Raw genomic sequence first — 23,304 nt, forward strand, 5'->3', positions numbered from 1 at the left:
GAGGGATGGAGCGTGCTCGTGCAGCCGGCTGGGCACGGGGGTACAGGTACCGTGAGAGTGGGAGCATCCCGCCGCCCTCCGCCGCGAGGCAGCCGGGAGAGGGACGAGGTGGGGGCTCCAGAGACGCGCTCCAGGGCAGGCGGCTGCTGGCCAAGGGGGAGAAGCGCCCGAGGTCCGCGGGCCCGTCGCGGCACAGGACCCCCGGGTGGGCGCAGCTCACCGGCCGTGCCAGGGGTGCGGAGGAGGGAGCAGGCGAGGGGGGCTCGAGCGGTGGGATGAGCTGAGCTGGAGGAGCCGGAAGGAGAGGAAATGCTTGGGCACAGACATAATCGCAGCCCTCCCCTGCAATTTACCGCTCCGCTCGGCGCGGGCCGGCCGCCAGGTCTGCGAGCTGGGGCCGGGCTCCCGTGCCTGCCCCCGGCGCCTTCCCCGCCCGCTGCCCGGCCCTGCCCGCCGCTGCCGGGCCCCGCCCGCGCGAAGGGGCGGCGGGGCCCGGGGCCGCGGAGGGTGGGGGGGGGGGCAGACGGGCGGAGGGGGATGCGCGGGGCTCGGGCGGGGGCGGGGGTGGCCGGTGCCCGCGGCGGGGGCCGGGCCGGGCCGGGCCGGGCCGGGGGAGGCGAGCGCGGCGCGGAGCCGCATCCTGCGGAGGGGCGGGAGCAGCCGGGCTGGCCCCGCGCCACGCAGAGGAGGAGCAGCAAATCCCCGGAGCACATTAAAAAGCGAGGCTGAGCGGCAGCCGGGGAAGGAAGAAAACACCTCCATAGAAGGCAGCGGAGGAGCGGCCGCAGCAGCGCCCGCAACGCCGCGCAGGGGCCGCGGCTGCCGGACCCAAACTTTCCGGCGGCGGCTCGGCCGGGCCCGGCGGTGGATGCGGCTTTCTCGGCCGGGTCGCTGAGCCTGCAGCCCCGCCGCAAGATGCCCGCCGCGCTGCCCAGCCTGCTGGCCTGGCTGGCGGTGCTGCTGCTCGGCAGGGCCCGCCCGGCCGACGCCTGCAGCTGCTCGCCCATCCACCCGCAACAGGCCTTCTGCAACGCGGACGTAGGTGAGCGCCGACCGCCGCCCCCGCGCTTTGTCCCCGCGGGGCCCCGCGGCCCCGGCAGGAGCCCCGGCAGCCCCGGCCCGCGCGAACTTCCCGGCGGGGGAAGGGGCGGAAAGTTGGCGCGGAGCGGGCGGGCAGGGAGCGGGCACCTGCCCGCGGTGCGGGCTCCGCGCCCCGGCCGGCCCGGGGGTGTGTCGGCGGGAGCAGATGCGCGGCCGGGCGCGGTCCGTCCGTCCGTCCGTCCGGGGTGTGTCCGTCCGTCCCTCCCCGCGCGTCTCGCCGTCTCGGGGCGGGTGGGGGGGACACACGACCCTCGCGGCCGCGCCCGGCATCGCTCCCCGGGGCGTCCCCGGGCGATGCGAGGAGCCGCCGGAGCGGGGCTCTGCTCCCGCCGCGGGGCCGGGGCCGGGGCCGGGCTCCCCGCTGCGCAGCCCCGGTGACACGGCCTGAGCCCGGCCTCTTCCAACTTTGATTAAACCGCGATGGTACGTGGCAGCGCGGGGAGCTGACGGCCCCGGGGGAGGCCGGGGCCCTCCGAGCGCGGCCGCCTCTCGCACGGCACCGGGCTGGAGCACGGAGCCAGCACCCGGCCCGGGAGAGCCAGCCGCGGCGGGCTCGGTCACCTCCCGTCTGTTCCTTATTTCCAGGCATTTCCTCTCCCCCGTCCCACTTTGTTCGGCTTGGATGCTGCTGAAAGGGAGGGCTTGGCAGCGCCGGGATCTGGATTCCTCTTTCTATGAATAATGCCCTTATTAAATTTTAACATATTAAACAAACAGACCAGCCCCAGTTCCTGACGCTCTCCTTTGCGGGGCCGTTCCCAGGCTCAGCTGGAGAGGTAGCATTCCCAAACACTTAGGCAGCCCCAACCTCTGGACGGCCCTGCCCTGTCCCCTGCTCCTGAGCCAGGATGCTCCTGATGGATTCCCAGGCTCCCCTTGCCCCTCGCAGACCCCGCTCCCGGTGTTTCTCATCCACGAGGGCAACTCCCCGCAGCTTCTGGCTGCTGCCCCGTGTGCCCCGGCTCTGCCTGGCCTTGCTGCTCGGCACAGCGTGCCGCGAAGCATGTTGGGGACAGGGAGGTTTCTAGACAAAATGGAGCACTGAATTTTTGGAGCTGCTGCTCAAGCCGGTGTCCCTGGACCGCGGGATTCCCCGCGCCCGCTCTGGGAGCAGGGCTGCAGCTTCCCGTCACGCTCTTGTCGGGATCAGCTTTCTGGGGCACTCGTGACTCACTGCCCATCCCGGGGTGCCGGCTCAGCCGTGACTCAGCTGCTGAGTCACTGTCTGTCTTGGCAGCTCTGGCTGTCTCAGCTGTCCCCTGGCAGAGCGCAGCATGGCTGGGCAGTGGTCTCCTGTGGGTCGGGCTGGCCCGCTGCCCTCGGCAGGTGCCTGTCCTGCGGGCTCCCAGAGCCCATCCTGCCGAGGCAGCCTCCTCCCGGGCCACGCTGCCCGCAGTGCTGGCACCTTCTGGCTCCCAGGCTGAGTCCCCTGTGCGGCTCGTCTGGATCAGTCTTGCCTTGTGTCAGCCCAGGTGGGGACAGTGCTGGGCTTGGGGGAGCAGGGCTCATCCCGGGATGAGCTCTCCAGCCTTCTCTTCCCACGCAACACGGATCCGTCTCCTGCAGCCTGTGATCCCTGGCCTTCTTGGTGCTTCTCGTCTTCCCCCTGGATGCTCTCTGGGGCTGGGAGGCTCCTCAGCCAGCTCCCTCCCTGGGGCATGTGGGGCATGTGGAGCCCAGGGAGAGCCTGGGACGCTGGGTGCTGCCCGGGACCTTCCCCGGCTGCTGCGGATGGAACAGCCTGTGTCCAGGCTGGGCCCTTGGGGGAGAGGTGGTGGTAGCTGATGCCCTGCGGTGCCAGGTGCACCCAGGGCGGCTGATGAGCCCCCAGGGCTTGTGCTCAGCCCTTGGTAGGGGGAAGCTGGGTGAGCGTGGTGCAGGGTCCTGGCCCTGTGGGGCTGGGATCCCCGCCCCGCTCCATAGCATGGGGAGCGTCTGCCACATTTGTCTGTGCCTCCTCACAGCCCTTCTGCCCTCACTCACGCCCCTGCAGCCGGCTGTCCCCTGCAGCAGGGCCAGAGGAGCCGGAGCCCAGGGCCGTGTTTTCAGGTGGTGAGGGGGGAGGCGAATGCAACTCTGCATTGGGCATGTGGTGCCAGAGGGACTGGGGGTCACGGAGGGACTGGGAGTCTTGTCACTGGAGCTGGTGACTTGGAATAAGTGACCTGGCCTGCCTGCAATTGTGCTTCCTGGCCCGTGAGACGGGCAGCGGTTTTCTGCAGGGCCTGAGGGCTCAGGGCTTGCCCCATCTGCCATTCCTCACCGGGGCTGTGCCTGGGCAGCGGTGACTGGTGGCTGCTCTCTGCCTGCCTGGGGGGTTGTTTTGCTGGGACCGCTTGGCTGCCAGGTGGGGACGTGGCTAGGCTGGGGTCTGCAACAGGAGACCTGGCTTCTGCTTGGTCTCCTCCAGAGCAGCGTGAGGATGTGGGGGGTGAGGGAGGTGATGCTCAGCCCTTCTGGGCATGGCCGTGGCTCTGGCCTTATGCGGCAGTGCTGGGTCCAGGAGAGGTCGATGGGGCAGTGGAGAGCAGGGACTCGGTGTACCGCTTGGGACGGGGGGCACCTTGGATGTGGCTCCTGGCAGCATTGCGCCCCATGCCAGTTGTCCCAGTGCTTGGTTCCTCGGGATGGGGTGTAGGGAGCGCGGAGGCAGGGGAGGAACAGCGGGGGCTGCCGGTGGCCGGCAGGGACAAGGCAGAGGCGAGGGTTTGGGGAGAGAGGTGGGAGCAGTCCCTGCTGAGGGCTGCCGGGGGGAGCGTGGCTGCTCCGCGGGCCCTGCTGAGCCCTGATGGGGCAGGGGAGCTGCCGGTCCCCGGTGCCGCCTCGACGAGCTCCAGCGGTGGTCGGAGCCCTTCCCGTGCGGCTGGCGCGGAGGGGCCGTGGGCTGACTGCTGGAGCCGCCGCTGATTGGGCCCCGTCCCGCTCCCGTCAGAGGACCGGGATGACGCACGCGGCCATGGCAGCTTGTAAGCCGTGGCTCCCGCGCAGGCCGGCGGGCGAGCAGGGCCTGGTGCTCGGGCACTGCCTCCCACCTCCCTGCGGGCACCGCCACGCACCGGGGGAGCCCCCATGGCCTCCGCCTCTTCTCCACTGCGGGGCTGCCGTGCTCAGCTCCCCATCCCTCCAGCCTCCGCGTCCCCCAAAACTGCCCTGCCGCTGTGCCGGGGCAGGGGTGCCCCACTCCGCTGCCCCTGCGGCTGCCGGGGTGCTGGCAGGCACCTGGGGGCTGTTTGCTGCCTGTGTGCCAGGCAGGGCTGGGGCTGAGTCCCTCCCGGGGGCGGTTTGCTGGCTTTCCATCTCTGCTGCCCTTAAGCAGGGCTGGAGTGACCCCGGTGCTGCCCCCACCGCGGTGCCGGGTGCCCGGGCTGGTGGTGCTGGGCAGGCAGTGGGCAGTGCTGGTACTGGCAGCCAGCCCCTTCGCTCAGCCACTGCCAGCAGCCCCGGAGAAGGGAGCTTTGTTCCCTGGCCATTCAGCCCAGCCGCGGGTGGGTGCTGACGGGGCTGCACGGTGGGGTCTGGGGTGGGATGGTGGAGGAAGGAGCGGTGATTTGGCACATCTCTGGCCAGGAGGGGAGTCCTGGGGCCAAGGTTCCTTGTGCTGCCCCTCTGCCCGTGGGGCACACGCAGGCGGGCACAGCGCTTTTCAGCAGCTCCCCTGAGCTGGGGCAGGCCATGGCAGGATCCACCCTGGCTGCAGGGCAGCACCCACACAGCTTCCCCTCTTGGCAGGTCTCACCAGGGCAGGTCACCGCTTCCAAGCCTCCTTTCCTCCTTCCCCAGGGAGAACCTGGAGCTGCCAAATCTCCCTGCAGGGTCTTGCAGCATCTCCCCGCCAGCCGCCCACGGCAGCTCCTGCTGCGATGGCAACTGTCAACAGCAGGAACTGTTCTGGCTTAGCAGCCAGAAACACGGGGTGCAGCCCCTGAGCTGGGGCAGCCGTGCGGCGGGGGCCAGGGAGGACAGCATCCCACCAGCTGGCAAGCCCAGAGAGACATCCCAGTGGGTTTGTGGCACTGGGTGACTCTATTTGCCCCCAGCTTTGCTTCTGGAGCTGCACCGCAGCCCCAGTCTGTCCCAGGTGGTCGTGTGCTCGTCGCCCAGCGAGGGGGAGCGGTGTGGGGTCAGCTGGGCCCCAGCGTGGGGCCCTTCCTCGTGGCACCGCTGCCTGCCGTGGCGTGGGGACCGCTCTGCTGCAGGATGCCCTGGACTCCTCAGCCCCAGGCAGCCCTGGCTGGTCAGGGTGGGAAGTCACCACCTCCCACCACCTCCCCACGGACCCCCTCTGCACCCCTCTGCAGCCGGGGGGAGATGCCCTTCTCCCTGCCTGCCCTTTCCCATATCCCACCATGGGCAGAGGATGGGGCAGCGAGGAGCAGTGCTGGGAGGCAGCTGGCAGCCACGGGCCGTGCCGAGGCAGCTGCAGCGAGGTGTGTGGGGGCTATCAAAAGCCCGTGGAACTGGCCCCAGCCCTGAGTCCCCCGAGGCAGCAGGCACGGGGGGTAGCCCCGCTCGGCGGGCAGGGGCTGGGGGGCTCCGAAGGCCCCGGCTGCAAACACAGCCCTGCTCATGCAGCAGCTTCTGTGTGCAAGTTAAAGGCAAACGCTGGCATTTCTCCCAGTGCCTAGGCAGGAAGCGGCCAGCCGGCAACCTCGGCGTGGGGGTGAATTTCCCTGCCCTGCCGGGGCGGTGGGACCAATCCTGGTGGCAGAGGGCAGGGAGAGGACCCGCTGCTTCGCAGGGGTCTGCCCCCGGAGGGCTCCAGGGTCCTCATTATGGGGTGGCCGTGGCTGGCAGCCCTGGGGGCCAGCACAGGGATTGTCACTGGTGGGGGTCCCACCCTGCCGTGAGGGGGGTCACCCTGCGGTGCGTCTTCTTGCCATGGATTGTCCCGCCTGGGGAAGGAGCATTTCCAGCACTGCTCTGGTCAGACTTGGTTGTCCAGTGCTGGTGGCGTGCTGCGCCTGCCACGCGCCCCGGGAGCCGGCAGAGCCTCGGCTCAGTTTCACGGAGGGTCTGGGCTCCCGTGGCTGGTGGCTGTCCAGGTCGGTGGCAGGAGTGGTGGGTGACACGGCCGATGGGAGCATTGGCATGTGGGGCGGTTCGACTGCTGGTCTCTGAGCACCTGGGGGTTTCCTCTGTCCCTCCGCCCTGCCTCCTCGTCCCAGGGATCTCAGCCGGGCTCTCCTCCGGGGCTCCCCTCCACGATCCCTGCGGCTCGCCCTCCTCGCCGCTCCGGTTCCTGGCTGGCGCAGAGCAGCTTGGCTGCACTGCTGGGGTCTTGGCGGGGAAAGCGCAGCGCAGCCGTCCCCTCCACAAAGCCGCACTGTTCAGAACAAATCCGCCTAGAATTGGGCTGCATTTTTGTCAAGTGATTCATCAGCACGTGAATGGAAAAGGCTGGAGCCCACTGAACCAGTAACCGTTCCCCGCGCCTGGAGCCACGGGGCCGGAGTCGGCGCACGGCTCTCCAGCTCGGTTGCACCCAAGTTATGCCGCAGACACGCGCAGAGCAGCGAAGGGCCTGGCATGTGGGAGGATGCGACAGCAGCTGGGTTGGGGGGCAAGGGGTGGCCCATGCCTGCGGTGACCCAGGTGCGCTGCTGGCAGAGGAGCGGGCGCAGGCACTGGCAGCCAGCAGGAACCGAGTCCGAATGTGCAAAGCAGAGCTCCTCCAGCCTGGGCCAGGGACCGGGGCAGGGGACTGCACCGAGGGACTTGCCCTGCTGCCTACTGCAGGCAAGGAGGCTGGGGCTTCCTGCACGGCCAAGACGCTGCCTGTGCTGCCAGTGTGCCTGGGTAGCCTGGCCCTTCCCCAAGGGAGGGGAGCACAGCTGGGAAAGCCCTCGCTGCAGCTCCGGTACCGGCAGGTGTTGTGTCCGCCTGCCCCACACTGAGTGAGTGCCCCCATTGACTGGGGGCCGCTGTTTTGGGAAGTCTCTTCCCTGGCCCCTGCTCGTGCTGGTGGCCACCCTCTCCTTTCCAGAGTAAACTCAGCTGACACTTACTGGTACCCACGTGGGGCCGTGCCCCCCTGACCTTCAGCTTAAATAGCCCATCCGCGTGCCCCCGCGTCCCACAGTATTTATAGAGCGCGGTCAGATTCCTTCTCCTTGCTGTGCCAGGCGAAAGAAGGCAAACTCATCTGTGCCAGGCTAGCGGGCGGCCCTCTGCGCATCCCCGGCTGCTCCCACCCCAGGACCTTTCGGTGGGGGACACGACCCGGGTCCCCAGCTTGGCTGACACTTGCCTTCCTGCAGCCTTCACCAAAGCGCGGCTCCCCATTCCCTACCGTGTGGCATGCACGCGGAGCGGGGCTGGCAGGGCACTGGGGTGCCCCTGAGGGATGGGGGAGCTGGACTCCCCTTGGGATGGTGGTACCCCCAGCAGAGCGGGGAGCCCTGCAAGCCCCTGCCCTGCAGCCAGGCCCCCTCCCTGGCTGTGAGGGTGCTGAGCAGGAGCTGTGGCTTTGGGGCTGCCACCGTCCCCTGCGCCATCAACGTCCCTGGTGCTACCTGGGGCTGGCCGAGAGCTCCTGTCCCCGCACCGGCGGAGGGAGCCAGGCAGGGTGGGGAGCCACAGGTCTCGGCGCAGGGACGCGGGCCCTGCACGCCTGAGCGGCTGCGTCCGCCGCACGCGGCTGCGACCCGCACAGCGTGGCACCGAACCAGCCGCCGTGTCCCGAGCTGGTGAGTAAGGGTGAGCTGGCTGCCTGCTGCCTGCCCTGTCCACCCTGGGCACCCTGCAGGTCACTGCCACGTGCCGAGCGCTCACATGCTGGTTTGTGTATCCCTGGGCTGTGGTGGCAGCGTGACCACAGGGACCCTTCCACGGCAGAGCTGTCCCCCCGTCACTGTCCCCGGGCTCCAGGGAGCTGCAGCCTTGCCAGCCCTGGGACATCCGACCTTGTCCCTCGGAGCGCTGGGACTGCCCCGGGGGCATGTGGAGCTGGGAGGGCTGTTGCCTTTGGCCCGGCTGGTTGAGGCTGCCAGCTGGGGAGCTCGCTGCCTCCCCTCATCGGGCCGTGTTTTTCCACTACCCCGGCCCTCGGCGTCCCCAGGTTATTTTTGCAGGCAGCGGGGGCAGGAAGCGACACCCCGGCCCCGAGAGGATGCGGTTTCTGCGCCTGCACGGCGCGAAGCTCCGCGCGGCAGTAGCTGAGCTCTGGCAGGGAGCCAGCAGGCAGAACATTGCCCCGTGGCAGCTGGGACCCCTCCATAGTGGGACAGGGACCCCATGCTCCGGCTGTGGTGTGCGAAGGCAGCCTGGTCCCGGGACCCCCACTCCCCCAGCGTGGGGGTGCAGAGGGGCTGGCAGGGGGATCTTGGCACGAGCTGCCTGTGCAGGCACTTGGTGGGCAGTGCTGGTGCCCATGCTGGCCGCAGCAAGCAGCCAGGATGCTGCCACAGGGACATGGCTCCCGCCTCCCTCTGCACCCAAAGGTGACCCTCCAAATAGCTCCCTCTGCCCTTTTCTCCTCCAGCCCACCTAGGTCATGCAGGCATTTGGCTGGGGCTCTTGTCAGAGACTGGTTTAATTAATGACAGTGGGACAAATACCGTGGTGCTCCCAGGATGCTGCTGGCAGTTTTAGCTGTCCTGGTGCCATCTAGGTGACGGGCACGAGGCCGGGCAGGGCCAGCCTGTGCTCGGGAATCCGGCAGGGACTGGGCAGAGACCGAGCCAGTGCTGGCCAAGGGTGACGGGTCCAGCTTGGCTGGTGCCAGTGGGGCTGGGTGATCGTGGGGTGACCTTTCCTTATCACTTGCCGTGATGGTGCTGCTGCAGCGCTGCCCGACACCATCCCACGTGTGCCAGAGTCCCGTCTCTTTGGGGACAGTGTGTGACAGCCAGCTCTGCGGGCGGCTGGGCATCTGCAGGGAGCGCAGCAGGTTTCGCTGTGGGCAGCACAGGCAGCCGGCCCCGTGCGAGGGTGGCAGACCCTGTGGGATGGGGGCACTGAGCGGGACTGTCCTGCCGGGGCAGCACCGTGTGGTGCTGGTGGCACCTCCAGTCCTCGGCCACCCCTGCTGACCTCGACACCTCTCCATTGCAGTGATCCGAGCAAAGGCCGTCTCTGCGAAAGAGGTGGATTCGGGGAACGATATATACGGGAATCCGATCAAACGAATCCAGTATGAAATCAAGCAGATCAAGGTAACGGGGCACATCGGGGCAGGAGGCTGGGGGGGGACGGGGCAGCCTCCGTGCCAGCCGCTCACTCCTGCTCTTTCTCTGCAGATGTTTAAGGGCCCTGACAAGGACATAGAGTTCATCTACACGGCTCCGTCCACCGCCGTGTGCGGCCGGCTGCTGGACACCGGCGGGAAGAAGGAGTATCTCATTGCAGGTGGGTGGCTGCAACGGAGGGCTCTCGGGGGATGTCGGTGGCAGTGCTGGCCCTGCTGCCTCACGTGTCTCCTGAGATGCCTGTGACGTGTGTGCCTGCTCCCCAGGCACGGCCCCCCCCCCTCCTCCTGCTCCCACCACCAGTCCTCGGTGGACCCCCTGGCTGCGTCCTGGCTGCGCTCGGTAGCCCTGGGCTGTGGCGTGGGCAGCTGGAGGATGAGCCTCTGCTCCCTGGGGTTCACTGGGGACAGCGCACTGCAGGAGGTGCTGGATCGCAGCGGCCTCCAGCCCCCCCCCCAGGCCAGGCTGAGCCCCAGGCACCCTGAGTCAATATCGGGTCCGGGGGCACCCGGGAGGGACCCTCTGAGCGGTTGATCTGGCCTCTCCCCAGGCAAGTCAGAGGGCAACGGCAAGATGCACATCACGCTCTGCGACTTGGTGTCCACCTGGGACTCGCTGAGCCCGACCCAGAAGAAGAGCCTAAACCAGCGGTACCAGATGGGCTGCGAGTGCAAGGTGAGTGGCCGGGCTGCCCCCAAGCACAGGCTGCACCCCGCTCCCCATGCCAGTGGGGTCTGCAGCCCCGAGGCAGGCGTGGGCTCCGTGGAGAGGTGCTCTTTCCCCGTCCTTCAAGGGTGACGCTGTGCAGGGGGCACAGCACGCGGCCAGGGATATGGGACAGGCAGCCGAGCCTCCGGCTCTCTCCGGGTGGGAACCGAGGCCAGCCCTGGGACCTGCACCTGGGGGTTCCCTCAGTCCCCCCGCATTGGGGTCACGTCCCCGCTGTGCCCTGCAGGCAAGGGGCAGCCTGGCATCCCTGGTCCAGAGCTGGGGGGTGGGTGGATGACACAGAGCTGTGGAAGACCACTGGCCCCAGCTTCCCCGTGCTGCTTCTTCCCACCCCTCTCCCACTCCAGCATTCCCCCCTCGGGGTGGTCGGTGACAGTCCCTGTTATGCACAGATCTCGCGCTGCCTCTCCATCCCCTGCTTCGTCTCCTCCTCGGACGAGTGTCTCTGGACAGACTGGGCGATGGAGAAGAACAACGTGGACGGGCGGCAGGCGAAGCACTACGCTTGCATCAAGAGGAGCGACGGCTCATGCGCCTGGTACCGCGGCATGGCCCCCCCCCAAGCAAGAGTTTCTCGACATCGAGGACCCCTAAGCCAAACGAGCGCATTCCAGTAGCCAGTAGAAAAAAAACCTGCGAGATGTTAGACTGGTCCACGCTGATATCAATTCCTGGAGACAGCATGAAAATCCGCTCGGCCGTGGGGGTCCCCGGGCTGCGGCGGCTGCCACGCGCGTGCAGGGGGCAGGGACGGGGACCCGCTCTGTCGCAGGCACCCGGCAGCCTGTGGCTGCACTGGGCGCTCCCGCACTCGTGGCAGGGCTGAGCGGGGCGCGGGGGGACCCCCCCCTTGCCGGGGCCGTGTCCCTGCCTGGCCACACTCAGCCCTGGCGCCCTGGCAGCTGTGAAGGAATCGAACCCACTTGAGTGGCGGGAGCTGCCCCGTCTGCGTAGCAGGTCTACCAGTGCCCCCGCCGTGGGGGAGCCACCCCAGCAGCTCTTGCCAGGCAGCCCTTCCCACCGCAGCATCCCCGGCCGCCCTCCAGCACCGGGGACCCTGCTGTCCCCCTCCCCACCCACTGACCGTCCCTCCCTTCGGGGTGCAGGAAGGGTACAGCCCTCCAGGCAGAGGTTTGGGGAGGCTTTACCATGTGGCAGAGCCCCCGGCTGTGCGCGAGGGGCTACGGGCCTTTCGCGGGGCCGGACGGCTCCTGCACAGGTGCCTTGTCCCGAAAAGCCAGAGGGGCACATTAGCATGGCTGGGGTGACCCCCCTGCATGCACCCAGGCACTGCTGTCCCTCTCCTCCACATGCTCCTCTCCCCACGGGGACACGGAGGTAAGCACGGGGTTCACCGCCTTCCCCAGCATCACGGGGGGGGGGGTCCATTCCCACTGCAACCTCCTGCACGGGTGGAGAGCTGCAGCCAGACTCTTCTGCAGCTGCTGCTGTTGGACGGGCTTAGACCCCCCAGCCTTTGCAGGCCGGCGGGCAGCAGGGCTCGGCAGGGAGTTCCCCCTCCGTAGGGCACCAGAGGCAGGAGCTCCGGTTGCACGGGTGCAGGGTGTTTATCATCGCCTCGTGCAGCTGTTGGCCGAGCCGTGTCATAGCCTTCGGCAGCGCTGCGGCATTGCGGCCGGCCGAGCTCCCTCCTCTGCGGCGGCGGGGATGGGGCCCGGCAGGCGGCCGGGCGCAGGCGGCAACGCAGCCGCAGGAAAACCCGTCCTCTCCGGTGAACCCTCCCACACACCTCGGGTCCCGCTTTCTCTGAGCCATTCCCACATTGCAGCGGCGCCGGCGCGTGCCGCGAAGCTGCCCGTCGGCATCACGGGCGGCACCGGCACGTGTGCCCCGCCGCCGCTTACCGCAGCTTTGGGAGCGTGCCGGGAATAATCCCCGCAGCCCTGCTCCCGGGGGCGTTTTCATGCTGTGCGTCCCTGTAAGGTTTAAGATGTCGTACTGGACCAGTCTGGGCAATTTCAACATATTAAAGAGAAAAATTAAAAAGAAAGAAAAAGAAAAAAAAAACCCCAACCTCTAATCAATCCCATATACGACTCCCGTTCGCTTACTGTATGGTTATATCATATGTGCCATTTACTCCTGTCTCTGCTGGTAGTCTATCTTTGAGTTTAATACTTCCACTTGTTTGCCACCGCCTGTATGGTCCCTGTGCTGTAATTTCTGTCTCTCCTCGTCAGGCCCTCGATTCGCACCGGTTTCGTGCGGGGAGCTCCCGGGGCAGGGGACAACGGCGGCGGCGGGGCCCGCTCCTCCGGCCCGGACCCCCCTCAGCCGAGGAGAGGAGGGGTCCCCGCCGCTCTGAACTCGGACCCCCGGGGCTGGGAGGGTGGGGGGGTGCCGGGGGGGACCCGCTGCGTGGCCGCTTTCGCGTCCCTGCCGGCCGCGCCGCCCGCCGCCGCTAACGGGGACCGGAGCAGAGGGCGGGGCCAGGACCGCCGCGCGCCTGCGCACAACGAACGTCATTGGACCGCCCCCCCGACAGGCCCCGCCCCCCGACAGGGCCCCGCCCCCCTCCCGTTGCTACGACGCGCAAGCGCGGCTCCGCCCGTCACTGCGCTTCGGGACGCGGAGCGCGGCGGAGGCGGGGAGGAGGTGTGGCGTCGGCGGGGCGGGCCGAGCGAAGGAGCGAGCGAGTGAGCGAGCGGGCGAGTCCTCAGGAGTGGGCGGGAGCCTGCTGCTGTCCCCGCCCCCTTAAGGGAGAGGCGCGGAAGGAGTCCGTGTCGGCGGCGGGCGGGCCGCCGGCTCCTCTTTAAGGCGGCCGCACGTGCGTGCGGCGGTAGCGGGAGACCCGGATGGTGAGTGGGGCCGGGACGCGCCGGGACGGGACGGGCGGGGTCGGGGTCGGGGTCTGCGCTCCGCGCCGCCCTCCCCTCCCCTGCCCTGCCCTGATCGCGGGGAGGGAGGGCGCGGCGGAGCGCCGGTACCGGCCGGGCCGCGCGTGGCGGCGGGCGGACCGGGGCAGCGCGGTGGCGGCGGCGGCGGCGACGGTCAAGGTCGCGGCGGCGGCGGCGGGCGGGAGGGCGCGGTGCCCGTCGCGGCGGCGGCGGCGGGCGGGGACCCGCTGAGGCCTCCGGGGTGAGCGGCGGCGGGGCCGGGCCGGCGGGGGGCCTAGGCCGCGGCCTGTTGCCCTGGCAACGCGCGGCCCCGCGTCGGGAGCGGAGCGGAACGGAACGGGCCGGCGCCCCCCCCCCCGCCCCCGCCGCTTAACCGGCCATCCCCCCCCCTCCCCGCAGCCGGGGCCGTCGGGCCCCACCATGCCGCAGATCGTGGAGAAGCTGAGGGAGGTGCTGAAGTCGGGGCGGCGGGAGGCGGGCGACGATGGGGAGCTGGGCCGGCTGCTGGCCGCCTCGGCCAAGAAGGTGCTGCTGCAGAAGATCGAGTTCGAGCCCGCCAGCCGCGGCTTCTCCGGCCAGCTGGAGCTGCTGCGGGGGAAGTACGTGCTGCTCAACCCCCGGGCCGGGACCGAGACCGCCAGCCGCCACAGCGGCCTCGAGGAGAGACCGCCCAGCAAGCAGGGTAGGTAGAGAGGACGAGGGGAGCCCTCCCCGCGCTCCGCACCCCCGCGGCTCACCGCCCCTCTCCCCGAAGGTGGCGACCATGCCGGCGTGGGGGACGGGATCCCCACGCCCCAGAAGGTGCTCTTCCCCGTGGAGCGCCTCTCCATGAAGTGGGAGCGGATCTACCGCGTCGGTGCCGGGCTGCACAACCTAGGGAACACCTGCTTCCTCAACTCCACGGTGCAGTGCCTGACCTACACGCCGCCGCTCGCCAACTACCTGCTCTCCAAGGAGCACAGCCGCACCTGTGAGTGGGGAGGTCCGGCTCGGTGGGCAGCAGGGCCGGGGCGGCCGCACCAGCGGGGAGGAGGAGCGCCTGGTTGTCCTGCTCCCAGCGCTGCGCTCGGCACCTCTGCACATGGCTCCGGCAAGGGGTGTGCGGGTGTCGGGATGTGCCTTCGCTGGTCCCTCCTGCCCGTTTCTCCATCGAGAGGTTGCTCCTGCCTACGGCTCGCTCTTCCTGGCCGTAGCGGCGTGCTCGAGCTCTGCATCCTTGTGTCTGGGGAGGCTTTGTCTCTGCTGGGCATAGCCAGGACTAAGATGGGTCCAAATGCAGTCTTCTGGCTTCCAGGGGGCTGAGCTGGGGGTCCCAAACAGCCCCTGCCTGTGGGAACTGCGTGAGGGCAGGGCAGAAGGCTGCGCACTGGCAGCAGGTGCTTTTTTGACCGGTGGGTGCTGCTCCGAGCTGTGACCAAGGCAAGTGAGCACACAAGGCTCGCAGCCCTGTCCTTAGGGCTCCGGTAGGATCTGCCCCTCAGGGTCAACCTGTGGGCTTCTCCAGCGAGTACCTGTGACCTGTTTTCTATCCACGTGGATGCTGTCTCGTCTCGGGGGGGTTGCAGTGACTGGGGCTGTGCCAACTGGGGTGGCGTGTGCTGGTCTCTGTGTACCCAGGATGCCCCAGAGCTGTACTGTAGCACAGAGCTCATAGGGATAACTGAGCGTGGCTGAACTGTGTTGGACCAGAAATCTCCCGTCCCCTGTACTGCCTCCATCTCTCCTGGGTTTGTCCCCAACGTCCTGTCTTCTCCTCTCCTGCTCCAGGTCAACAAGGAGGCTTTTGCATGATGTGCATTATGCAGAACCACGCCATCCAGGCTTTTGCCAACAGCGGCAATGCAATAAAGCCAGTGTCCTTCATCCGAGACCTCAAGAGTAAGGATGGCTGCCCTCCCCTCCCGTAGCCATGCAGGAGAGCGGTGACTCATGCAGGGGCAGAACCTTTGAGATCGGGGCAGATCTTGGCAGACGGCTCTTCTGAGATGACTCACTGAGCCTGCTGGGGGCTGGTGACTTCATGGGCTGCGTGGGGTTTCCCCCATGGCCGGCATGAGTCTGACATCTGGTTTGGGTTGAGGGGGCTCAAACGCCAGAGTCCCTGCCCCAGGGGAGGGAGGGAGGGCCTACATCTGTTGCCGCACGTGCTGGGGCTGATCCCTCCCTCTCCTGCAGAGATTGCCCAGCACATCCGCTTCGGGAGACAGGAGGATGCACATGAGTTCCTGCGTTACACCATTGATGCCATGCAGAAGGCCTGCTTGAATGGCTGTACCAAGTATGTGGGGCCTTTGATGGCCCATCGCTGCTCTTCTCTGCTGTCCCCTGTGCCCGTGGGAGGGGACTGTGGGGTGGATGTGTCCCCCAGGTCAGACTCATAGAGGGAGGTACTGGCTCCAGGGGCCTTGGGTGGATATCCCAACTCTCTGCCCCTCTGTGACACAGCTCTGGGCTGTTGTCTGCCTTCTCCCTTCTCCTGATTCCTCCATCCCAGCATAGCTGTGGTCCTGCCCCCAAATCCTGAGACTGCTATGCATTTGGATCCTGTACCAATTGCTGAAGAATCCAGGCGTGCTTGCTAGTTCAGCCCCAGCCCTATGGCTGTGGGTGAGCAGCTTTTCCCTGGGCCCTCCGTCCCAGGAAGCCCTGCGTTGCCTCTGTCTGCAGTGTCCAGCTCTGAGCTCCGGCCAGGAGTTTCCACTCCTTCTAGAGTAAGGTGTTCCTCAGAGGCTGGTGCCACCCCTTGAGCTCCGGCACTGGGAGAGCAGACTGGCAGAGGCTGTGACTCCCCTCTGCTCCTGGAGTTCTGCAGCCTGTCAGCTGGCCAGAGCATGTAGGGGAGCTGTCCTCAGGACACAGTGGTGGCCTGTTCCAGAGGGGTGGTGTGAGATCCTGTGCTACTGTCTCTAGGTTGGATCGCCAGACCCAGGCCACGACGCTGATTCACCAGATCTTTGGCGGTTACCTGCGGTCCCGTGGTGAGTGCTGGCTGCCAGGTCCTGGGCCTGTGACGCTCCGGGCTGCTGTTTTCCTCGAGAGCCTTGCAGTAAAAATCTTTTGGGAAAATTGCTAAGCACGTGTAAATTATCCAGAGCTGCAGTTAGTCAGTCTTGCAGTACCTGTGGGTCGTGACCCCCATTGTGGCGATGGAAAAAAACTGTTGGCTGTGGGTCCCCAGCTCATTGCTACCAGCAAAGGAACCCGTGTTGCCAGCTATCTAGCAGCACCTGCTGTCCCAGCACATAGTGGAATTGCCAGCCGTCCTCCTTGCCAGGCTGTGAATCCTGGTGCTCACATCCCAGATCCCAAACCCAGAGAGGGGGAATACTGCAGCTGCCTGGGCTGGGGTGGTGGCGGGTGCAGGTGTTGTGCCAGGGTGTGCTCATTGCTCTTTCTTTTGCAGTGAAGTGCACGGTGTGCAAGGGCGTCTCGGACACCTATGATCCTTACCTGGACCTGGCACTGGAGATTGGGGTACCGTGGCAGGGTCGGGGATGGGGAGGAGCTCTGCTCTCGCAGGGGGTGTTCCTGCAACTGCACCATTACCGCTCTCAAGGCTCCTTAACCTGCCAGTGTCAAGGCACGGTGCAGGCAAGAGGGAAGCAGCTTCTGTTGTTGTGCTGCCTTCTCTGTCTGGCAGAGCAGTGCCCGTTGCCTGAGCGTGAGCCACAGCTCCTCCGTTGAGGCTCTGTGGTGTTGGGGGACAGTGCAGCTCTCCCTTGTGGCATGCTGGCCAGCGCCGAAGCTGGTGGCAGGCTCACGGGTTTGGTGTAGTCTGTGGCCCTTTGCTCGTGTTCTGTGTTATCTCTTGGGGCCAGTGTCTCAGCAGGGAGCTGGGCTGTCGTGTGGACAGGCCACTCGTGCCCTGACCTCTCCTCTGTCCTTGCAGCAAGCCGCAAACATAGTGCGGGCGCTGGAGCTGTTTGTGAAGCCAGACATGCTGGGGGGTGAGAACGCCTACATGTGTGCCAAGTGAGTGTGTGGGGCTGCGGGCGGGAAGGGGCCAGTGGGTGGGCTGGTGGAAAGCCTGCCGCATTATGGGAGGGCTTCTCTACCTGCTCCACAGCTAAACCGTGAGGTACATGGCCATGGAAGCCTGTGGTGTAGCCTGCCACTCCTCAGCTCCCTCCTCTCCTGAGGAGGACCTGGGCCAGCAGACATGGCCATGAGCGGGCATCCTGGAGCGGTGTCTGGTGGCAGCAGGGTCATTTCCATGGGTTTGCCGCTTGGCCAGGGCTGGCAATCATCTGGGTGGTGGAGCAGCTTGAATAGCTTGAGCTCTTCCTGTGCAGATGCAAGAAGAAAGTGTCGGCCAGCAAACGCTTCACCATTCACCGAGTCTCCAATGTTCTCACGCTCTCACTGAAGCGCTTTGCTGACTTCGGTGGAGGCAAAATCACAAAGGTGAGTGCTTGGCAATCCAGAGCTGGGGCTGTCTCCTGGCCCGAGGCCCTGCTGCCCGGAGCAGGGTGGGAGGTGGTCCTGTGCGCAGTGCGAGCTCTGCTGCAGTCTGGTAGCCCTTCCCCAGCTGTGCGGTGCAGTGGCAGTTTGGCTCATCCTGGCATCTTCCTCACTGTGACCTCTGCCTGGGGAGGGTGGGTCCCCATCCCTTGAGAGATAGGACTTGTAGGACAGCTGAGCTGCTCTTGCTCTAGCAAGAAAGCCATCTGCTGTGCAGACTCCTGAGACATCCTCTCTCCACAGGACGTGGGGTACCCTGAGTTCTTGAACCTCCGCCCTTACATGTCTCAGAACAACGGGGATCCTGTCATGTACGAACTCTATGCAGTGCTGGTGCACTCTGGCTACAGCTGCCACGCAGGGCATTATTACTGCTACGTGAAGGTGAGCCCAGGGTGCTCTCTTGGCACCCTTTCTGGGCTGGGGGCTGGTGGGTGCTTGTGGGTCCCTGTAGCGCGCAGAAAGGAGGGTGCTGAGCAGATGTGCGTGGTGTGGAGCACTGGATGGGGTGTACAGGCTGTGCTCTGCCACAGGAATCGTGGAGGTCTGCTCTTGCAGAGTCCCATTGCCTGCACTGGGCCGCCTGTGGGTTTTGGGGAGAGGAGCTCTGCAGACGGGTGCTGTTGCTGCTGCTCTTCATGCCAGGAGGGTCCCTGGGCACAGCCCGACCCTGTTCCCTCTTCTTTTTCTGCAGGCCAGTAATGGGCAGTGGTATCAAATGAACGATGATGTGGTCCGCTGCAGCAATATCAAAGTGGTCCTCAACCAGCAGGCCTACGTGCTGTTCTACCTGAGGTGAGAGCGCCCTGTGTCTCCCGGCCCCTCTGCCCCCTGCTCTTAGCATTTGGGACAGGGCTGGTAGCACGTGTCTGGGTGTGGGAAGGAGCTTGGCCCCTGTAGTCCCAATGCCTGTGTGCATGCGCTGGCTCAGAGGAAGGTGGCAGGGAGAGGTCCAGCCCTTTGTCATGGTTTTGCTGTAGACCAAGAGCACCTTACCTCCTCGGAACTTCTGGCTCCTGTTTTTTGTGTTCCTCTTTGACGAGAGCATTCCAGTCGCTCAAACCCTCGCAGTTAACAGGTGCACTTCTCTGTCTTCACCAGAATCCCCAGCCCCAGGAAGAGCCCAGAGGGGCCCATTGCCAGAGCTGCCTCCAGCCTGTCTGGCCGCACTCGCAGCATCATCTCTGATCAGGTCAAGAAAACTGTGAACTTCAGGTCCCTGTCTTCACCGCCAGTGGGCCGGGTGAGTCCTGAAGGCTGCTCTTGGCCCATGCTCCCAGGAACTGGGAGCTGCTGCCCCTCTGTCTGCTCTGCGAGGGCAGGTGGGCTGCAGCTTTGCAGGGAGGCAGGCACAAGGGAGGATGGTTTGCAGGAGGTATCCTGCTGAGCCAAGGGTTCCTGTGTAGGGATGGGGAGGGCAGTATCACTCTGCGTCCTTGGCTCCTTGAATTCTCTCCTAGCTGAACTTCTCTCTTTCTCTGTCTAGAGACCAGACATGCTGCCGGGGAAGAAGCTGCCGAGGAAGAAGCTGCCAGGGCCAGAGGAGGTCGGAGTCCCTGTGGCCCGCAGCATGGTCAGGACGAGGCCGAAGCTGTCGAACGGAACCGCTCCACCGAAGCTGCCTGCTGGGTCCCCATCACCCAAACTGCCTCTCAGAGCCACCCATTCGGACACAGCACTGCCCAAGGATGCAGCCCGGAAGCCCAAGAAGCCACTCTCCTTCCCACAGCTGCCTCCCGTGCCCAGAGCAGGTCAGAGATTCTGCAACACCAGCAATGCAAGTGGGGCCAAAGCAGGGCTGTCCCGGCAGAGCTCCTGGGAGAGCAAGCAGCCACCTACCTCATCCAAGCTGCCGCTGGAGCCCAGCTCCAGCCAAGAGCCCGGGGGCAGTGAGGAGAACACCAGGACCCTGGAGAAGGACTCCTGTGGCAGCAGTGCTGACAGCCTAGTGCATGGCACACCGGGAAAGTTGGCCAAAGCGTCCCAGAAGGCCAAGAGCAGAACCAGCAGCTTCTGTACCTCTCAGGAAACGGACTGTGGCACGGACCTCCCTGCTGGCCCTGGCACCGAGCTGGCTGCCTCCAAAGACTCCAAGTTGGCAAAACCTAAATCCTCCCTGTTGGCCAACTCTGCTCTGGAGCCAGGCAGCACCGTGTCACCGCCACCAGCCAAGAAGCTGGCACTCTCTGCCAAAAAGGTGAGTCTGAGCTTCTGCCCAGAGTCTTCGGTAGGCATCTTTGTGCCTTCTCAATTGGGGCTTGTGTCGGGGGCAAGTGTAGAGCTAATGCTGGGTGTCTTGCTAAGCTGGAGGTGGGTGGGGAGAGCCCCTCAGCCCCAGGGCTGTAGCAGTTGCTCTGCCCCCGCTCTGGGTCAGGGTGTGGGGCCAGGCCCCTGCTGTTGTTTGCATCCCTGAGTGATGCAGGAGAAATGGCTCCTGCCTTCTTTCTCAGGATGGAGGGGTGGCTGTGCCAGTCCCTGCGGCAGGGCGGCCTCCCCAGCTTTCTCGGGATAGCGTGTCCCCTGGGGCGAGTGGGAGCAGGTGACACCGCAACTGGAGGGCTGCGGAGTTGCCTCCTTCCTGGGCAGTGGTGTGGGACCGGCCCTCTGGGTGCTGCTGTGCAGCCAGGGCTTGGGACAGTGCGCTGGGGCTTCTGTTCTTTAAATTTCCTTCCTTCCTTTTTTCCTTTGTGCTTCTAACTAAAACCACTTATGATTCTTCTTCTACCACCCCCCACTTCCCTCCCCCTGTCTGTGTCTGTTCCCCTCCCCTTTCTCTGGGCTCCCCTTTTTATTTTCTCCTCTTGGCTCACGGAAACCTCTTTTCTTTAGACCACCAAGCTTTTATTTATGTCAATAACTGCAGGGCAGCACCCCGCGGAAGGCGAGCGGAAGTGACCGCCACACACAACCTCACCCACAATTTGCTGACCGCACCTGCCCCACGAACACCACCCACTCTGAGTCCACTCCCCAGCCTTTCGGCAAGTCAAGGTAAGCAGTGCCAGTTGCTCCCAGGCTCCTGTGCAGCAGCAAGGCCAGTAGCAGCCTTGGAGTAGTCCGTGAGGCAGCTGGCATCACAGCTGGCTTGAGGAGCGATTTTTGGCAGCCGGTTCTCCTGGGCTGGCAGGGCTTGCTCTGGATCCTCGAAGCAAGGCAGTTTCTCTGACTGTCGGCACAGGGTGGGAGGGAGCTTTGCAAGCTCTGACCACTTGCTAGTGTCCCGTGGGATCAGGAGGCACTAGCCTGGTGTAGATCTTGCTCCGGGTCTCCCTTGTAACCTTCACCATTGGCATGTGCTGCACCAACACTCACTCTCTCCTAATCCCCCGTGGGACAGTGTGTGCCCTGCGCATTGCTGGCACTGGGCAGGTGCAGCGTCACTGTGTGCGCTTGCAGCTGCTGCTCTGAGAGCAGGGTACGATTCAGATTTCGTGGATGAGATTGTAGCAGTTGGGTGCTGCACTCATGCACCTTGGAGTGGGGAAGAAGAGAGGAGCTCCCACTCCTGACCTGGCTTTCAGATCACGTCAGCCTCTTTTCCTGTCCTTCAGGCTGTCCTCATCTGCTCTCAAAATGCCAAATCCTGAAAAGCCTACCTTCAGCTTCATCCTCAGCTCAGCCCCTTGGCTCCCAGCCTCCCCCCTGACCAACGGTTCCACTGCCCACCCTTCACACTACCTTCCTTCATGCAGCAGGGAGAAGGGCACCCCTGGTTCCTCCAAAAAGAAGCATCAAAAGCAGCATGGAGCAGTCGGCAGCTCTCGTGCTCTAGCTGTGAAGGGCAAGGATGAAGTCTCCAACCCCCCCACGAAGGAGAAGAAACTCACTCAGGAGGGCTTGGTGTCCCTCGTGGGGAAGGAGGCGGCAGGCAAGGGTCCCAGCAGCAGCCAGGAGGAGCTGGGCTCTCGGAACCTGGAGAGCCGGCCCAAGCCACAGGTGTCGGACCCCAGTGCTTCCCTGGACAAGGAATCCATCTACCTCTGCAAGAAGAAGAAAAAGAAGAAGAGGAGGAGAATGGAGGAGACAGAAGAGCACTGCCCTGGGACACTGTCCTCGGACAGGTGAGGAGCTAGGGTCACGTGAGAGAACCCTGCACACCTCCGCTCTGCCTGGAGTCAGGCTTCCTGGGCTGCGGTCAGGTGCCTCTTGTCTTTCTGCGGGTGGGATGAGCCTTGCCATGGAGCCAGCTGAAGCACTGGCTTGCTGGGGATGGTTTCTCCCCTCCCCGAGCGCAGCGCTGGGGTGTGGATGTCTCTGTGTCCCACTGCCCTGCGGGGAGCTCAAGATTCCCCCTCTGGTCAGGCTAGAGCGGCCTGACCCCTGCTGCCTTCCCCAGCTCTAGGAGGGCTGAGACGGAGCCCTGGAGGAAAAAGCAGCGGTGCAGTGTGGAGGCTGGTGCTGGAGAGAGCGAGCACCGCAAGCGCAAGTGGAGGGAAAGCCCCAGCAGCCCAGCCTTGGAGCAGCCAGCTGCCAACAGTGACTATGCCACAAACGGCACCCCAGGTATGACTGTGTGCCTCCACCCTGCCTGGTGCCTGGCAGGGAAGAGCCAGCTGCTTGGCTCCCCATGCAGTCCCTCCGAGTACTGGTGTGCAGTCCCCGGTGTTTGCTGGTCCCCACAACTGCCTGGTGGTGCCCGTCTTCCTGACCCCCATCCGTGGCTGACCTGCCCCCAGGCCCACGTGCCGCTCTTGCGGGAGAGCTGCATGGTTGTACCCTGGATGAGGGTGTGCTCCTCTCCAGATGTGTGGAGATGGACCCCACAAGGGCTGAAGATTTACCCTCAGCTCCTCCCTGCCCAGGGCAGGCGCCAGTGTACCCAAACACCCAGCATCCCAAACATCGGGACCTTGTTAATCCCGACAGTGTCTCCTGGGGTGAGACCTGCCTTGGAGATGGAGTGACACAGGAGCTCCCTCTGTTCCCTCCAGTTTGTCCTTACCCCTGCCTGTTTCCGCAGTGGCAGCGTCCAGCCAGGCTGGAGATGAGTACAGGCGTTGCCTGGCTGCCCCGAGCCCTGAGACCGGCCATGGGACTGGCATAGCACCTGAGAGCCAGAAGGAGTCCAGCGTGGTGGAGGAGCTGCTTGGGAACTCCTTGGACAAGGCTTATGGCAAACAAGGTAATCCGTGCTCGCCTGGGTGGGCAAACAGCCACGCAGCTTGCCTTGAGCCCTGCCTTGAGCCCTGGATGCGGGCAGAGCCCTCCATGCTCTGCCAGGGTCTTAGCTTCCCCCAGCACCAGCACAGGCAGCTGCAGAGGCTCCTGGAGCCAGGCAGATGCACCTGGCCAAGGGGCTGTTGTGGGTGCCACAGAGTGGGGTGCTGGAGTGAGGGGCTCCAGCTGCTGGCCTAGGGTGGGGATCCGGTGCAGGTGGGTGCAGCGGAGCACAGCGTGGTGCTCCCTGCTGATCGCACTGCTCCACAGTCTTGACCTGGGAAGGCGAGATCTCAGCTGTCAGCCAGGATGCCATTCAAGACGCAGCGTGGGCCCGGAGCGAGACTGTCATCGATGAGTGGGACGAGCATTTTGACAGAGGGAAGGTGGGTGCTGGCTATGTCCCAGGCTGGGGCGGGTGGGAGGAGGCAGGGGCCTCTGTGCTCTGACCCCAAGAGCCTTCCTGCCTCTGCACAGGTAAAGAAGATTAAACTGAAGCAGGAACGGAGGAGACGCTTCAATTCCTTCCAAGAGCTGCAGAGCAAGCGCAACTTCTGGTCGGTGACTCACCCTGCCAAGGTGGCCGGCCTGAGCCACCGGCTCTGAGGTGAGCGAGACCTGGGGAGGGCGGGGGGGTCATAGGGAGGGGAGCCGCTGCCTAGCGGCGTGCTAACACTACTCCTTTCCTCCCAGGTTGCAATCTGTGTCCCCCAGCCGGTGAACGGAGTGGTCCTGGGTCAAGGACCAGTCAGGGAGTGCTGTCCTGGGAGCTGCTGGTGGACCCTGCTGCAGAGGGAAGGGGACACCAGTCC

The 23,304-nt window shown here is 65.5% G+C and overlaps 2 protein-coding genes across 5 annotated transcripts; both read left to right on the plus strand.

The window, feature by feature from the left end:
* The first annotated feature begins 591 nt into the window (after positions 1-591).
* TIMP2 (TIMP metallopeptidase inhibitor 2) lies at positions 592-12,176 on the plus strand. The gene is given in 6 exon segments (XM_030013133.2): positions 592-1,042; positions 9,154-9,254; positions 9,339-9,447; positions 9,838-9,962; positions 10,409-10,570; positions 10,572-12,176. Coding segments are annotated over 6 exon segments (663 nt in total). The 5' UTR covers positions 592-915; the 3' UTR covers positions 10,611-12,176.
* A 365-nt stretch (positions 12,177-12,541) lies between these two features.
* Positions 12,542-22,988, plus strand: USP36 (ubiquitin specific peptidase 36). 4 transcript variants are annotated; one of them, XR_003923257.2, is made up of 18 exons: positions 12,542-12,835; positions 13,274-13,556; positions 13,629-13,844; positions 14,642-14,752; positions 15,050-15,152; positions 15,785-15,852; positions 16,278-16,348; positions 16,764-16,846; positions 17,167-17,278; positions 17,579-17,719; positions 18,030-18,130; positions 18,437-18,578; positions 18,822-19,532; positions 20,199-20,326; positions 20,887-21,396; positions 21,672-21,838; positions 22,296-22,878; positions 22,970-22,988. XR_003923257.2 is itself a non-coding variant. In XM_030013095.2 (18 exons), exons 1-18 carry the CDS (start codon positions 12,833-12,835, stop codon positions 22,939-22,941), a joined length of 3,291 nt encoding a protein of 1,096 aa, XP_029868955.1. In that variant the 5' UTR covers positions 12,544-12,832; the 3' UTR covers positions 22,942-22,976. The 4 variants fall into 4 exon arrangements, 3 of the variants coding, with proteins under 3 accessions (XP_029868954.1, XP_029868956.1, XP_029868955.1); XM_030013095.2 differs by having other exon boundaries at positions 12,544-12,835; positions 22,296-22,457; positions 22,763-22,976; XM_030013094.2 differs by lacking the exon at positions 22,970-22,988 and having other exon boundaries at positions 22,296-22,881.
* Positions 22,989-23,304: the final 316 nt, after the last annotated feature.

The sequence above is a fragment of the Aquila chrysaetos genome, chromosome 5 (genome assembly GCF_900496995.4).
Source record: "Aquila chrysaetos chrysaetos chromosome 5, bAquChr1.4, whole genome shotgun sequence".
Lineage (NCBI taxonomy): Eukaryota > Metazoa > Chordata > Aves > Accipitriformes > Accipitridae > Aquila > Aquila chrysaetos.

Excerpts from the sequence above, each read along its gene's own strand:
- USP36 (XM_030013094.2), top strand. Across the intron at positions 18,131-18,436 it reads TACGTGCTGTTCTACCTGAG|AATCCCCAGCCCCAGGAAGA; the intron begins GTGAGAGCGCCC and ends TGTCTTCACCAG. Across the intron at positions 18,579-18,821 it reads CTTCACCGCCAGTGGGCCGG|AGACCAGACATGCTGCCGGG; the intron begins GTGAGTCCTGAA and ends TTCTCTGTCTAG.